The sequence below is a fragment of the Rattus norvegicus genome, chromosome 7 (assembly GCF_021556685.1).
Source record: "Rattus norvegicus strain SHRSP/BbbUtx chromosome 7, alternate assembly SHRSP_T2T, whole genome shotgun sequence".
In the NCBI taxonomy this organism is placed as follows: domain Eukaryota; kingdom Metazoa; phylum Chordata; class Mammalia; order Rodentia; family Muridae; genus Rattus; species Rattus norvegicus.
The window spans coordinates 53,601,889-53,618,245 of record NC_141540.1 but is presented as its reverse complement, the minus strand read 5'-3'; the positions used below and the strand labels follow the sequence as shown (position 1 = coordinate 53,618,245).

The following is a 16,357-nucleotide window of genomic DNA, read 5'->3' as shown; positions in this document are numbered from 1 at the left end:
GGGTTCCCTGATCTCAGCTCAATGGTTGGCTGTGAGCATCTGCCTCTGGCTCTGCACTGCACTGCATGTTGGTCAGCCTCTGGCGGGGCCTCTCAGGAGACAGCTACATTAGGCTCCTGTCAGCATGCACTTCTTGGCATCCGCAATAGTGTCTGGTCTTGGTGCCTGTATATAGGATGGATCCCCAGGCGGGACAGTCTCTAGATTGCCTTCCTTCAGTCTCTGCTCCAAACTTCGTCTCCATATTTTCTCCTATGAGTATTTTTGTTCCATCTTCTAAGAAGGACTGGAGCATCTGCACTTTGGTCGTCCTTCTTGAGCTTCCTGTGGTCTGTATCTTGGGCTAATATCCACTTATCAGTGAGCGCATACCATGAGTATTCTTTTGTGACGAGGTTACCTCACTCAGGATGATATTTTTGAGTTCCATCTATTTTCCTAAGAATTTCATGTGATCATTGTTTTTGATAGATGATCAGTACTCCATTGTGTAGATGTACCACATTTTCTGTATCTATTCCTCTGTTGAAGGGCATCTGGGTTCTTTCCAGCTTCTGGCTATTATAAATAAGGCTGCGATGAACATAGTGGAGCACGTGTCTTTGTTATATGTTGGAGCATCTTTTGGGTGTATGCCCAGGAGAGGTATACCTGGGTCCTCAGGTAGTGCTATTGTTGTTCTAAAATTATAAAAAATGTGCTGTCTTTTTCCCCGGCTAGATTCCGCACCGCAGTGCCCCAGGACATCTGTAGATATCTTAATCTCAGTCAGCAGAGCCTCTCACCCACTTTGCTCCATCCCATATCACATCGCCGAAGGCCTCTCTCTGAGCCTGGCAACAATCTCTCTACCCATCCAGTTCCCAAGGCAGGCTGCCACCATAGCAGAAATACACATCCTAATTCATTACACAGTGTCCCAAATTCATTCTCCACAAGAAAAAACATACAACCCAATAACCTCTGATCCAACTGATAAGATATAATTGCCCACCTAAATATACAAACCCCTGTACACATCCATCCCTTAGGAACACTCACAACAACCTGTAAAGGTAGAGCGTGGGATCTTAACATCCGCTTCCATGTTGTCCCCAGCTACTCTGCAGTCTCGTCCCTTCCCTCAAACCTTCTCCCGCCCATCCTTCCTTCTCGTCAGGCCTTGTTCTATCCGGTATCCACTTCACCTGTATGATCATCCCACATACTATATCCAATTTTCTGAGGAACCTCCAGACTGATTTCCAGAATGGTTTTACCAGTCTGCAATCCCACCAACAATGGAGGAGTGTTCCTCTTTCTCCACATCCTCGCCAGCATCTGCTGTCCCCTGAGTTTTTGATCTTAGCCATTCTCACTGGTGTGAGGTGGAATCTCAGGGTTGTTTTGATTTGCATTTCCCTGATGACTAAGATGTTCAACATTTCTTTAGGTGTTTCTCAGCCATTCGATATTCCTCAGCTGTGAATTATTTAGCTCTGTACCCCATTTTTGTTTTTGTTTTTCAGAGCGGAGGACCAAACCCAGGGCCTTGTGCTTGCTAGGCAAGCGCTATATCACTGAGCTAAATCCCCAACCCTGTACCCCATTTTTAATAGGGTTATTTGATTCTCTGGAGTCTAATTTTCCAGTTCTTTGTATATATTGGATATTAGTCCTCTATCAGATGTAAGATTGGTAAACATCTTTTCCCATTCTGTTGGTTGTCATTTTGTCCTAATGACAGTGTCCTTTGCCTTACAGAAGCTTTGCGATTTTATGAGGTCCCGTTTGTCGATTCTTGATCTTAGAGCATAAGCCATTAGTGTTCAGTTCAGGAAATTTTCCCCTGTGCCCATGTGTTTGAGGCTCTTCCCCATTTTTTCTTGTTAGTGCGAGTGTCTGGTTTTATGTGAAGGTCCTTGATCCACTTGAACTTTAGCTTTGTAAAAGGAGATAAGAATGATCCATTTGTATTCTTCTACATGCTGACCTCCAGCTGAACCAGCACCATTTGTTGAAAATGCCTTTTTCCATTATATTAAGGTTGGTATTTACACACTGGAAATTGGCTCATTTAGTACTTATGTCTAGCTACAAATAAGGCCAAATACAGATCCAAGAAGAGGCCAAGATGAGAAGACTTTTAGGGTATCAGTAGTTTCCATATACTCTAACAGGTCTTTCTAAGAAGTCTGACACAAGTATTTCCCTCTTCAGAATTAAACTTAGATTTCGGGAAGGAAAGCATTAAGAAACAAGCTCTAGTGGGCCATACAGTGAATTCTTTAGGTCAGATGGCTGTCAGGAGCCTTTTCCATCTCAGGAGGTAGGTACAATATCTTTAATTCTTTTTATTCTCTCTCACCTCTTATCCACACACGTGTGCTCACAAGCACGCCTACACACACACACACACACACACACACACACAAATTATAGTCACATTGAACCTCATGGTTGTTAGCTGGAGTAAAAAATAATAAGTAATCCTAAAACCTCCCAACATCCCACTTAAGAGAAGACGATAAATAGGAGTCCTCTCTGGGAAAGGATCATTTTATATGCCATCATCCTTTGCTGAGCTGGATAAGTTATTCTGAGTCACCTGCTTACAGAATTGCTGGATGTCCTTTAAAACTCCATGAGGAGCTTGGAGGATATTCACTGTGGGACAATGTTACAGTTTTCTAGCCTGCTACTGGATTTTTATAAGTTTAAGGATAAAGACAAAGGAAGACTGCCTTGACATGAATAAAACCAAAACACACAAAAACTCGCACTTGAGTGCATTTATGTGATGTGAATTTAAGAATTCTTCAACAATAAATAGAATTGGGGCTGGGGATTTAGCTCAGTGGTAGAGCGCTTACCTAGGAAGCGCAAGGCCCTGGGTTCGGTCCCCAGCTCCGAAAAAAAGAACCAAAAAAAAAAAAAAAAAAAAAAAGAACACAATAAATAGAATTTAGCTGAACAAAGATGTCTTTCTTCCCAAGTCCCTAACATAGGCTTTAGATATAATCTTATTTGAAAGGGGAAAAGACAAACACTGAGATGGGTTGATTCTAATAAAAAAAAAATTAGTTAACCATATAACGCTCTTTAATAAAGCAAGGGGATTTCCAGAGAGTTTTGCAGTATTCCTCAGTGCCATCTCAAAGGCAGTAGTCATCTTCGTCTCATTTCCAGAATTATAGACATATTCTACTGGATATTAAAGTGTAAATGGTCTTTTTCCCCCAAAGCTGAGTAGATAATCTTCAAAAAGAAAAGGCTGGTATCATATGAAATGGCCACTATAAAAATGCCCATGGACTTTGAAGTCTTCAGACTCTAATTGTCATAACCATCCTCTTGAGGAAATCACAATGTCTGAGACCAAACTCACTAATATCTCTGTATTGGTTTTCATAGCAAGAGAAACTGGGTGACATCTGCTTCTCCCTCCGCTACGTCCCTACTGCCGGCAAACTGACTGTTGTCATTCTGGAAGCCAAGAACCTGAAGAAGATGGATGTGGGTGGCTTATCTGGTGAGTGCACAGTGGCTATTGACTGTGGCGGGCGTTGTTTCACTGTGGGTGCCGAATGTGTAGCACTCATGCTGCGACTCCCCGCTCCTTAATTGATCGCAGCTCTCTTTCCCACGGAGCTGGAAGCAGTGTCAGAATTCAGCCAACGCAGGACCCCAGGAAGCCACTCTCAGTTTATTGAAATTGGCAAAGAAGATGAAATCTATTTTCCTTCTCCATAGCTAAAGTATCAGCTGTCATTTCTATGTCATTGAAAGCTAAAATTTTGGCTTCTTACTTGAAAGGCAATGCCTGTGACAAATTATAGTTTTGAGGATTTTTTAAATTCACCCTCAGTATTAAAATTTCTATTTTACCTGGGATTTATTAATTAGGTATTTGCTAACCTGACATGATTTTTTATAAGGCTTTTATAAAAGACAGCATTTCAAATCTATACAACTGACATTGTCTAAGAAGAAAGCCAGGAACAGTTCATATGATTCGTTTAATCCTACAGCTTAAGACAGGGTGGAAGAGGGGAGGCTTTGGGGTTGAAAGTTCTGTGTAACCCAAGCAGGACATACGGTGAGTAACGGGAACTCCTCCACAAGGCAAAGTCAGCTCAAGGACTCATTGCTTCCAGGTCTGAGCATATTTTTCCCTCCTCTGTGTGGTTAAATCAATTAGAATTTTAATGTTCCAGTGAATCACTAAGGTGTGAGGGGCTCTCCTGACATGCCACAGGTTAGCACAAACAGATAACAGCTGTCCTAGTTTCTAGCTATGGAATTTCAAAAGACATGACTCTTTAGTTTGTGATTTTTCTGATTTAAAAAAAACATTTTAAGCAGCACAGTGAGTTTATACTGTGAAGGAAAACAGCTAAATCTTGTTGAAGCTAAATTCTACCCAGTGATTTACCAGTCAAATCTGATGCTATCTACATTCATTTCTCTGTATCAATAAGGGAACTTGAAGAACCTGTCATGTCATTGTCACTAGGACCCTACTTAGACTTGCTTCATTTCTAACGGTATGAATTTGAACCTTTAAAGCGATAAGCATAGTTCCTCCTAAAATACATATAAAATATTTTGTGTGCTTATTTGTAAAACAAATGCACAGGAAAGTATTAAATATAGTTATAGTTTACTTCCAGATCTCAAATTAGTACCCTGAGGAGACTTAAGAGACCTGACCTCTCTCTCTTTGGCTAAGTGGCCATGTCCCATTAGGAATGCATTTGTAGCCTCATATTTTCCCGAGCACTCAGACATCCATGAGAGTTGTCTCCTTGCTACCTCTGTTCAAGGCTGCCCTAGTGCCCCGCCTAACTGAGTTCCACATCAGTTTTAAGCCATCTTGTTCGGCCTTCTTCTGGGGCTTACAGAGGACTTCCCACCAACATGGACAGATGCTTCAGCTCGCCCTTCTCCAGGACTGTTGTCCCTTTCTGTCTGACCTCCACCCCAGCCATCCCTTCTGGTCTTTAGGATGTGAGAATGGAAACATCTAGCAGGACTTGTCAGTGTGCTTATGTACGTGAGCTCACTGCTAGGAACCCAAGCAAAGAGGAGCACCGAGGACGACTCCCAGCCTGTCACAGTGGCTTAGCATTGTGGCATAAAAGAGGTACACCCAAAGGTCAGATCTAGTTCAGCACCCATCAGTTTGTCAATTTTCTTTTTCCTAAAGAAAGGCAGAAAAATTATAGTAGCTTCAGAACCCACAGAACCTAGATCCACGCCCATATTCGAATTACCTGGAATGATTATAATCATTAACAAAGCCTAATTTTAAGGGCTTCCTGCTGCCTGTAGAATTAAATCATAATTACACTAATCACCTAATGTAGACACTTTCTAGCTATGCTGTTCTGCATCTCATTTTAGCCAGTGGACCGGCACACTCAACAAGCCAGGGAACATGCTGCTTCTGTTCTCACACAGTTCTCTTTATCTGGAATCCTCTCTATTTTCACAATGTCTAGCAAAATCCTCCTCATCCTTCAGGCCCCGCTGAAGTCGGATTCCTTCCAGTTACTCCACCAATGTGGACGGTGACCCTACCCGAGCACTGGGTTCACAATCTCGGATAAGACAGTCCAGAGACCCTGCAGTTTTCACTTTAATGTAAGGAGACAGAAAATGAGCCAAGAAATTAATAAAGTGCACAGTGCCGTGAGGTGCCATAAACCAAAGGTAAAAATGAAACAAGGAAGTTGGGGAAGCCATGTTAAGGATGTTTTTTGGTTTTGTGTTTTTTTTTAATGAGATCAGGAAAGATGGCATGAGTGAGTGACATTCCTAGTGACAGTGGGCAGAGGTGGGGGCCCAAGCCAAGGGTTCACGTGGGGAGCCAGAAGGTTCACCCTGGTAGGACTGCTGTAGGAACGCCTTTTCTGATCCATCCAGCAAAACCAATCTTTGTCTTTACAAAGTGCCACTAGCAGCTTGTTTACAGTCCTCCAACACCAGACTTCTTTCTCACTAGACTGCTCTGTATTTATGTCTCCCACAATGGGGTGGCACTGCTCACAGCCGCGGAATGAATAATGAATTATTTACCAAGGAGCTGTGGCCTGAAAAACAAGTCTTGCATTTCAAATTTGCTTAACCTACTTACCACTAAAGCAACTTCAAGTACTCTGAGTTGCTTCAGAGTGAGAGGGCCTATGTACAAAGAGACCACAACTACATAAGATCTCATGCCAAGTGATTCAAATGCCAAACTACATTTGCCAGAAATGGCTGTTTAACTGGAATCAAAGCTGGCTCTTCCGCCAGAGTCGAAACCACACTCTGCCACTACTGACAATCGGACTTGTGCTGAGGTCCTAGAGCTGGGGCTCTGTAAGGGCTGTAGCAGAAAGCCACACATATTGACATTGGACAGATGATTTCTGTCTTCTAAGCTCTGTGGACAAAGTAGAAGTGCTAAGCAGACTCCATTAGTGAGAATATTGTTAGAAAAAAAATCGAGAGTTAAAGTACTTACCAAATATCACTGTGACTGTTTCAATTAGTAACTTTATCAAAGCTGGAAAATGTGAAATCAATAGACCATCTACCCAGCTGCTTGATTTGCTGTGAAGAGGGGTGTGGGGGAGGCACCTGACAGGATTTGATAGACAGGCCAGATCAGTTCCGGTCATCAGGAGGCCAGGTTTTATACAGGCTCTGAGTGAGTTCAAAATTAGCAACGGATCAATAAAACATGGAGAAAGTAGGAAGGAGATACTTTCAAAATACTTTTCTTACTAGTTTCTGGCAACATCGGGCAATTTCTTTCTCACTATGTTTATTCCAAATGGACAGCTTAAGGATTTTGCCTATTTCCCACATCCACACGACAAATGATCAAAGTTCCTGCCCTTCATCCTCATAAGGCAAGTGTAATTGGACTATTCAAAATTCTGCAGCAGATTAAGTTTTTACATTTACTCATTCATTTGCAAGTTTTTACATGAGTATTTATATAATTCTATCTCATTCCCCACCCCCAATACCTCCCATGTCCTCCACTCAAATCTTCCTTATTATACCTATATACGTAAACACATATGTATTGCATGTACATGTATAATTGATTAATCAATTACATTTGTTAGGATAATTAATCCTAACAAATGAATAAATCTCCCTTTTCTATTTCTATTTTCTGTTAATATCACAAAAAAAGAAAACCTTAAGTTCTGAGAAAGTCAAGGCACTGGAGGAATTGAGCGTTCCTCAATCCTAATGTGAACTATCTCTAACATACCATTTAGCTTTTCCTACATACCCATGCTCAAGATGGGGAGCATGGCTCCTAGGAGCCTCCACTATCTGGAACTGAAACCCAAAAGTCCTCAGGATAGGCTAAAAGTGGATCGAGTAAGGGTTGTTGGAAATTAGAGTATTTTTAGAAACCGGGGGGTAAGGGAGTGTTGATAAGTCAAGATCCCTGGGAATGTTCTCAGTTAGCTCTTCCTTTCTTGTCTTCTCAAATTCACAAGTCAATTCTCTTTTCTCATCCGAGGCTGCGGGCAAATCGTCCTCCCTGTCTGACTCCTTGTTAAACAGAACGTTGAAGCACAAGGCTGGTCTCACCCTGGTTCCCTGTATGTAGTGAGCACACACACCCCAGCCTTATAGACTTTTTTCTGTCATTTCTCTGCTAGAAAACTATGTGCATATAAAAAGGTGGCAAGAAGGGTGCCATCCTGATCCCTTGATGAGGCTTAAAATTCACCTAACTTTTTAAAGAGAGAGAGAGGGAGGGAGGGAAGGAGAAGAGAGAAGAGAGAGAGAGAAACAGCACAGCAAGCATAGGGGAAAGAAGGTTCAGGAAACCCTGTGTGAAGCATCTGCCCCAATGTGGCTGATGAACATTAAGGAGCAAAAGAAGAGCTTAGGGGAAGGATCAGAAGTAACAGCAGCTGAGCAAGACATGGTTAAAGCAGCGGCTCTCATGTAGGTCACAACCCTTTGGGGGGGTCACATGACCTTTTCACACGGGGTCACATATCAGCTATCCTGCCTATCAGATATTTGCATTATGGTAGCAGTAACAAATTTACAGCTATCAAGTAGCAATGAAACAATTTTATGGTTAGGAGTCGTAACTATCTTACTATATTTAACTGTATTAAAAGGTCACAGCACTAGGAAGATGTTGAACCACTGGTTTAAAGTGTTCTCCATTGTAATTTTTCTGCTTTATTTAGGATATGTCCTCTTCCACTGTCTTCTCCCTGGCTGTCTTCATCCACTACTAGCATTGTGAAGAGCCAGTGGTGGCTAGGACATAGTGATCCTAGAACTCAAGATGCTGAGGCAGGAAGATCTCAGTGTGTGTGACTTCCACAATGAGATCCTACCTCTGAAAAAGGAATTCATTTGATTAGCAACAAATAAATAAGAACAAAATGCCTAGCTACAGGAGAAACCCATTGCAATTTAAGAGCACAGTGGACTTCAAGAAGGTGTTGGAGTTAAGAGTTGACACTAATGCTGTAAAAGGTTAGTGAGTTACACACATGTACGCTGACACACATGCACATACCTACAAATTCTTAATTATCAGCAGGTATATTTTAATTGCTTGTTTGTTTGTTCTTGGTCTACTTTCCCATCATCTACAAGAATAATTTAGGGAATATAGCCCCATTTAAGTGCTTAATAGTGTTCAAAGGAAACAGCTCACCTACTCCCAGGTACCCATGAGAGTCAATATAAAAACCATAATCAGCAGAGAGAATGTGTTCCTTCAGGCAAAATTTATCAAGAGCTGCCATTTTGACTGTCTTGATTAGAATCATCAGGAGACCTGTTAAAATAAGAATAAAATAAGAACCACCTCAAACCCCGTTCTAGGGGAGAATCTGGGGTTTTTAAACAAGCCCCTCTCATGTGTCTTCTTCATCTTAAACTCAAAAGAGAAAAAAAAGACACTTAGAAGCTTAGATGGTACATCATTATTTTAAGTAAGGTTTATGTCAGCCAAGTCCTAAGATAGAATTTTGTTGTCAATAATATAGGGGGGAAAAATACAACCTTTGATTTATATATAAGAATTTTCTCAAATAAAAGACTATATTTCTTTTAGGACTCTAGTGTCTCCTGCCTGAAAAGTGTGAATTTTTTGTCTTTTTCCTCCTTAATCTCCTTCAGTGGAAAGAGGAGATGGAGGCAGCTGTTTCCTTCACAGGTTCTGAAGTCATTTCCTAATGCCCTTGACTCCCTTCCTATGTGTCCGTCTATTGGTAATGAAAGCATTACAAAGAAAACCGCTCCAAATTCAATTGACTTGAACTAAAAGCCACTAGTCTGGGAGCTAGGCCAATAAATAAACAGGCAGAAACTTATTTGAGCCAATTAGATAGGGATATGCAAATTAATTGGCCATGATATCAGGGTCAAGCAATAATATGCAAATGTGCTGGCTTCTTATTGAGCTAATGGGACAGGAATATGCATAATAAGTTGGCAGTGATGTCAGAAGCTTCATTATAATTTTAGGCTTGAATGTTACAATGTAAAATTAATTCTGCAACATTTCAAAATGCTTAATTATAATGTTGATAAAAATAATAGGAAGCTCTGAGAAGTGAACAGACTGTTCTAAAAAAGAAATGACATGGTTCTAGAAACTGAGTTATTAAAAAGAATTATAAAAGAGTAATAGTCAAACCCAATCGATGTGAGTTGAGAAGTAGGCACAGTTGCTACTATGACAAAATGGAGATGCATGCAATACCTGAAGTACTGAACCGTTCTAAGGAAGCAGAAGAAAACATGGACGAACCCTGGGACCAGTTAAAATCAAGTGGCAGGCTGAGATACACTCAGTTCACCACAGGGAGCACCACGTTCACTGTAAGCTCTGTAGACATCAGGTACGTCCAGCCACTCACCTCACACTGTCCGAGTTCTCACCGCATGCCAGCCACCATGCCAGTTCTCGGCCATGTGAGTTCAGACACGGGCGCAGCACCGTGGAGGTTGGCCCTGTTTCAATGCCCTATTCCAAGGACTTAATCCCTATTCCAAGCCATGGATCCAGACTATGCTCAATGCTCTTTCGTTGATGGAACCAAACCACAGTTCAGGAAACAACTTGCTCAAAATCACAGACCTTGAATTTGGCACAGCTAGGACATCAACATAGCCCATCTTCACACTCCATTAATAAACGTGACTTTTATGTCCCACCAGAGTCAACCTGAAGAACAGGTGATTAATTACATTGCAGATTGAAGGACTTCAACTTGATCTCAAATATCCTTTAAGTCCAAACAGAAATTCCATTAAGGGAGTCACTAATAAAAAATCACTTAGGGGTTGGGGATTTGGCTCAGTGGTAGAGCGCTTGCCTAGCAAGCACAAGGCCCTGGGTTCGGTCCCCAGCTCCGGAAAAAAAAAAAAAAAAGTGAAACTGCTTGTTTTAAAAATCACTTGGTTGGTTGCTTAGTGTCTCATGGTTACGTAAACAGCAAAATGGAATTGGTGCGCCTATAAGACTAGATATCGGATATTAACAGACTGCTTTGTTTCTTGGATGTATAAGCTGCCATGCTATTTTAATATTTAAAAAGAGGATACAGTTTAAAACAGGGACACTCCAGCCGTATCAGAGACACAATAGAAACAAGGGTGTCGAACAGGATGGAAAGGGGCTCAACCATAAGGAATATGAGGACTTCTTAGGTTGGAATGAAAATGTTTCCCACTATTCAGTTTTATCAGTGGCTGATCCTAGGAGGGAATATGTGGCACTTTTGGAAAGGAAACAGTATAACATGATTACAAATGCTTCCTAACCCCTGTAAATTGACTACTACAAGATTCGGTGGCTCCAAGTTACATATTTAAATATTTTAACTGAACCAAAAGTAATTGTCAAGAAATTCAACTTACAATAGACTCCTTAACATGAAAGTCAAAATGAGCTGGGAAATATTAAAAGAGTAGTAAACAGACAGATGGAGAAATGATGCTTTCAAAAGCCCCTGACAAGTTTACCACTCACTTTGAGTATTCCCAAACACTGATCTATGAAACTCAATGAGTAAATGAGAAATCTGTACATGAGCAAACCCAAAACATAAAAGAGCCTTGCTATAATATATATATATTATATAATATATATATACTTCAAGAGGTCCACACATTGAAGGCTCCCTCATTGGTCTGTGGTGCTACCAAAGAGGGGCAAGACGGAACCTTTAAATCATAAGCCCTAGTGCTATGGTAAATAGAACATTGGAATCTAAGACCCTTCCTCTCCTTGCCTACCAGCTGCCATGTGAGGATAGCTTTGGGCCCCATGTATTTTCTGCTGTGATATTCTAGCTCACCCCAAACCCAATGGAGACCACTAACCATGACATGGAGCTTCCAAAACAGGACCCAAAATAAACCTTAGAAGTTGTGTATTTCAACTACTTTGTCATGGAAACAGAAAGTTACCACACATTTCATTGTGAAAAATCTTAGAAACAGGTCACTAAAATGGAAAACCATAATCCAAATTAGATGATAGAATTACAGAGTCAATGTAGGATTGGTGCTATTCCAGAAGATTCTATACGGATACCCGGCATTTATCCTTCTATGGAGTACACCTAGGTATGGCCACCCACCTCAAAACAGACAGCAATGTTCAATGACTAGCCAACATAGAAGGGCAGCCTGGATAGAGGGGATCAAGGGACTGTCTATGAAGACAGGCTAAGAAGTTTAGGACTTTGTAGTCTGGAAAAGAAAGCAGAGCACAGGCGTGATTAAAGTTGTAAGATCATGAAAGCCGCGATGCCCACCTGCCCACTCCACAATGCTAGAATTAAGAGGTGACCTTGATGTTTAAAAGAAAAAAGATGAAAAGAAGGGCCATTCAGGGTGATCTCAAAGGTGCCTTTCCACTCAGAAATTTTTTGTCCATTTTTCTTTGCTTTATAGTTCTGCCTTATAGTTGGGTGGCAAACACTAGTCAAGGATCTGGGACAGACAGAAATCAATAGATCAGTTTTCTGTGTTATGGGCTTAAAAATGGACTTTGTTGAGCCTTTTATGTTAACCCCTCAGAAGCCCCTCCCATGGCACCTCTGTGTGAGTCCCCCTTAGAAGCTCTGTCCTGCACCGTCTAACCCAAGTGATTCTGTGACTGCATTGTCTTCTTTCACTTAACCATCCTATCCCCTTCTCTCATTCAGTACACAGAAAAGGAATGGAGAGGTCTAGAATTTCAAATAGCTAACTAGAATAACAGAAGTATTCCCAAATACTTCTTTTTTAAGCATTAAAAGAAGTAAGTGTTACCTTTTCCTCTTCTTTTTGTAAGGAATAATAAGCAATCTGTTAGCAAAGCCTACAACACCTTAAGGAGAGAGGCATCCAGTGTTTGAGTCCCCTAGAAATATGAGGATGAATTCTTCCAGTGCACAGAAGTTAAGAGCCCTCGGAGCTCTCCCTAAGGACTCAAGTTCAACAACCAGCACTCACATTAGGCTCCTTCCTTCTTTCTGGTCTTCAAGGACACCAAAATACATTGCATACAAATATGCATACCCATACACATAAAGGAAACTTTAAAAGAACGAATCATCATATTATAAAAAAGGGTAGCCACGCACTGTAGCAGACACCTGGAATCTCATCACCCAGGAGACTGAGGCAGAAAAATCAGGCTATCATTGGCTCTAAAGTGAGACCCTGTCTAAAATAACAACAAAAAGGGGTTATTAGATAGCCGTTTCTACTTTCTGTGTGTACTTGTATGTGTGGTGTGCATATGCTTGTATGTGAACACATGAATGTATACAGGTATATGTATGTATAGAGGCCAGGAGTTGAGATTGTGTATCTCCCTCACTAGTTCTCATATTCTATATATTCTATATATTCAGTTGCCATGCCTACCCAGCTTTACATGGTAACTGGGGATGGAAACGCAGTTCAGAGGTTTGCATGCCAAGTTCTCTCAAACCCATCTCCACTTTTTTTTTTAAATATTTATTTATTCTTATATATTTGAATACATTGTAGCTATCTTCAGACACATTAGGAGAGGGCATCTGATCCCATTACAGATGGTTGTGAGCCACCGTGTGGTTGCTGGGAATTGAACTCAGAACCTCTGGAAGAGCAGTCAATGCCCATTTCCACTTTTAAGAGGACATATTCCTTAACCCTCGCTCCTCACTTCAGGCACAGAAGCATCATTCTTTGCTCCCTCATAGACATGCCACCTGTTTTCCTAAAGCCTACTGTAAACACAGTTTCAACTTGGTCTCCCATTCTCACATATATGTCACATACATGTTACATGAACAAACTTCCCCTAGCCAGGCACAAATGATAAAGCTCTAGCAATCTGCTGGGGTTTTCTCTCTCTTCTGACTGCTCTGATTTCTGATCTCTGATTTGATGCTCTGGCATCAAATAGCAGCACTATCACAGTAGCACTTGAGAAACAAATAAAAGTAAAGAAAATCTAATTCTTAAGATCGATTGGATATATTAGCAATCACCTTCAGAGATTTTACGTAATTCTCATTTTATTCTTTCTCTATCAGCCTTAATGGCTTCAAAATAGAGTGGCATACTCTGCTCGAGAGATAAGAGTTGCACAGACACAAACACATTACTGTAGTTACCCCTCAGCGGTCATAAAGACATTCTCCAGGGGGAAGGAGTAAAGGCACAAAAATAAATCCCTGGTCTCGTCTTTTGCCCAAGGAGGAGAAGACAAGGCCAGAATTCAGTATGAAATGCTTTATGGGCTGACTGCCTCAGATGACGGGGTCAGAAGAACATAGCAGCCACTGCCTTTGTGATGGCCAAAGGCCTTACTTTAGCTGTGTGCTATTCTCAAAGGCCTCCTATTGTTCAATGTTTATTGAGGAAAAGTGACTTTTTTAACTTAAAAACCTGAAATAAGTGTATTTTTTAATCTTTTAGGATGTTGAAACTGCCTTTATCTGAGACTAAAGCAGTAAGATTGATTGCCTTAAGAAATTCATAGATTTCAAATGATTGATGTCAGGCAACAATATGGCTATGTAATTAATTAACATGTCCCCCTCATTAACAAGGAGCCTAATGTACTTTTAGTGATAGTAGGCTTGCAGGAATATTGTGCATGCATATGTGACTGCAAGATTACATATTTATCTACTTGAGAGACTGTGATTTGTTCATGGACTTCCATTTTCTGATTCATTAAGGAACAAAATGTGTTCACAAACAGCAGTGTTTCAAGATGTTTACTAGAGTAACAGCCTTTAAATCATCAGAACACAAGAAAGTTCAAACTATAGCCTCATCACCTCCTTTAGGATACAAATGAGAACTTGAGTGCCCTAGTCAGTTCCTAAAGGAAGTTGTCTCAAGGACACAACTGAAGATTGCATGTCATTCTGGATTCTCTTCTCTGCCTGTATCATTTAAACACACAAGCACATGTTCGTATGTAAGTATACATGCACAAGTATGTGCATTGTACACAACTGAGATGATGTCACAGTCATTATTCCGGTCTGTCGAGTGGTGTGTAATCTTCCAGGCCAGGTGTGGTAAGCAGCCATTGCATCTGCTGCTCTTTGTAGCACCTTTTTCTGGATACATTGTCATACATTTAGTAACTTCCTGACCAATAAAACTCCATTTAGAAAACTGTCTTAACCAAAGGTTTCTAAACAATACTTAAATCAAATAATAAGCTCTTGGATAGGAAGAAATGTGGAAAAAATAAATGTTTCAACTCCTCCTGGTCATCAAGCCAAGTCAACAGATTGGAAGAAAGCTTTTTCTCCGTATCTCTGTGATGCAGAGCCCAGAAGGATCAGGAAGAGAGAGAAAGGCAATAGGGAAGCCTTCATTTTTCTAAGATCCCTCAATTTGCTCGCTGCTGCCTCTACAACCAGCTCCTGTTGCTGAAAAATAAAATACATTTACACAGTCTTATCACGCATAACTAAGAGGGGATTTTAAAGTAAGATGCAATTGCCCTAAGTTCAAAACCTAAGGGGAAAAAGCGTTGGTTAAAAGACAATCCCTGTTGATTGCAAAGAGTTGCCCCCTACCAAAAAAAAAAAAAAAAAAAAAAAAAAAAAAGAAAATCTGGTGATCAACTTGTAAATTTCTAGACTTTCATCAACAGCATTGTTGACAACAATCTAAATACACCTGTGACAGACACAGGAAGTAAAGCAAACCCTTTCAAAGCCAAAGACATTTTTCAGAGACTGTCCCAATTCCTAGACATTATCAAACCATTTATTTGTAAGCAGCTCTTAGTAAAGGTTGTTTCCATTGAAAACAACTTGATTTTCATAGCATTGTCTATAACACAGGGGAACACTAAGAGTGACCCTAGCCTGAAGAGTTCCACACCCAAGAAGCTCCCATTCAGTATACCTAGAAATCTACCTTACTCTTGCTTAAATACCAGTTTGTACTTTGAGAATCTCACTGAAATTTAGAAAAAAAGAAAAGGGAAAAAAAAAGTTCAGTGACAGGGATTTTAAAAGAGGCACGGAACACATGAATTATGCAAGTCTGAACTTTCATTTTAATAACATCATTAAAATATAAACACCTTAAAAGCTTCCCGACAGGAATTTAACTTTATAGAATGCTTTCTGTGTGGCCTGACCTTGCTCGCCAAGAGGCATGCCTACGACACGATTTAACGGTCATTACAGGCCAGAGCCTAATAATGAGTAGGTGTCTGAAAATGCCAGTGTTTGTCCCTGCCTCCTTGGCGTCCAGTGGAGATGCAAGTCAGCCATGAACAGACCCTCTCCTGAGAGCCACCAGGGTGCAGGCTGAAAAGACACAAACTGGCATTGCAAAACCTGAATGGAAAACCCATGACCTTTCTGCCCCTTGGTCTGCTCATCCATAAAATTGGGATATTAAACACGGCCTCATTGCCGAGTTTGCAAATAAAGTAGCGTTAGTGAAAGTTCTGAGAGCATCCCATAGCTGCCAGTTATTTCTAAGCAAGAGAAAATTCTTAGTTAAACTTATAATAATTTTTTGGTACCAAAGCTATGATTCAAGGAGAGTGTGCGTTCTTCCATAGATGATATAACTAACCATGTATGTGCATGGTTACAACATGTTTGTAGCAACATTATTCAACATACTTAAAGTGAAAACAACTTTGCTAAATGGATGGGAAAATTCTGTACATGCAAGGAAACCACACTCTAATGGACAGAAACAAACTTGATAGACCTGACAGTGTGCGTCCAAAGCTACAGAGAAGACAAGGGTGTGTTGGAAATGCTCCATGCCTTATACTGTTGGACACCTTGACATTTAATTACCATTTAATGAGCTTACTGAAAAATAAATAAAATGAGCTTACAGCATT

At 40.6% G+C, this 16,357-nt stretch overlaps 1 protein-coding gene across 4 annotated transcripts in view; it reads left to right on the top strand.

The window, feature by feature from the left end:
- The window catches only part of Syt1 (synaptotagmin 1), a 547,682-nt gene that overhangs the window by 454,558 nt on the left and 76,767 nt on the right, over positions 1–16,357 (top strand). For all 4 annotated transcript variants that reach the window (XM_087555884.1, XM_087555882.1, XM_087555883.1 and 1 more), the window contains 1 exon segment: positions 3,394–3,511. In XM_087555884.1, the coding sequence (XP_087412010.1) occupies positions 3,394–3,511 (118 nt within the window).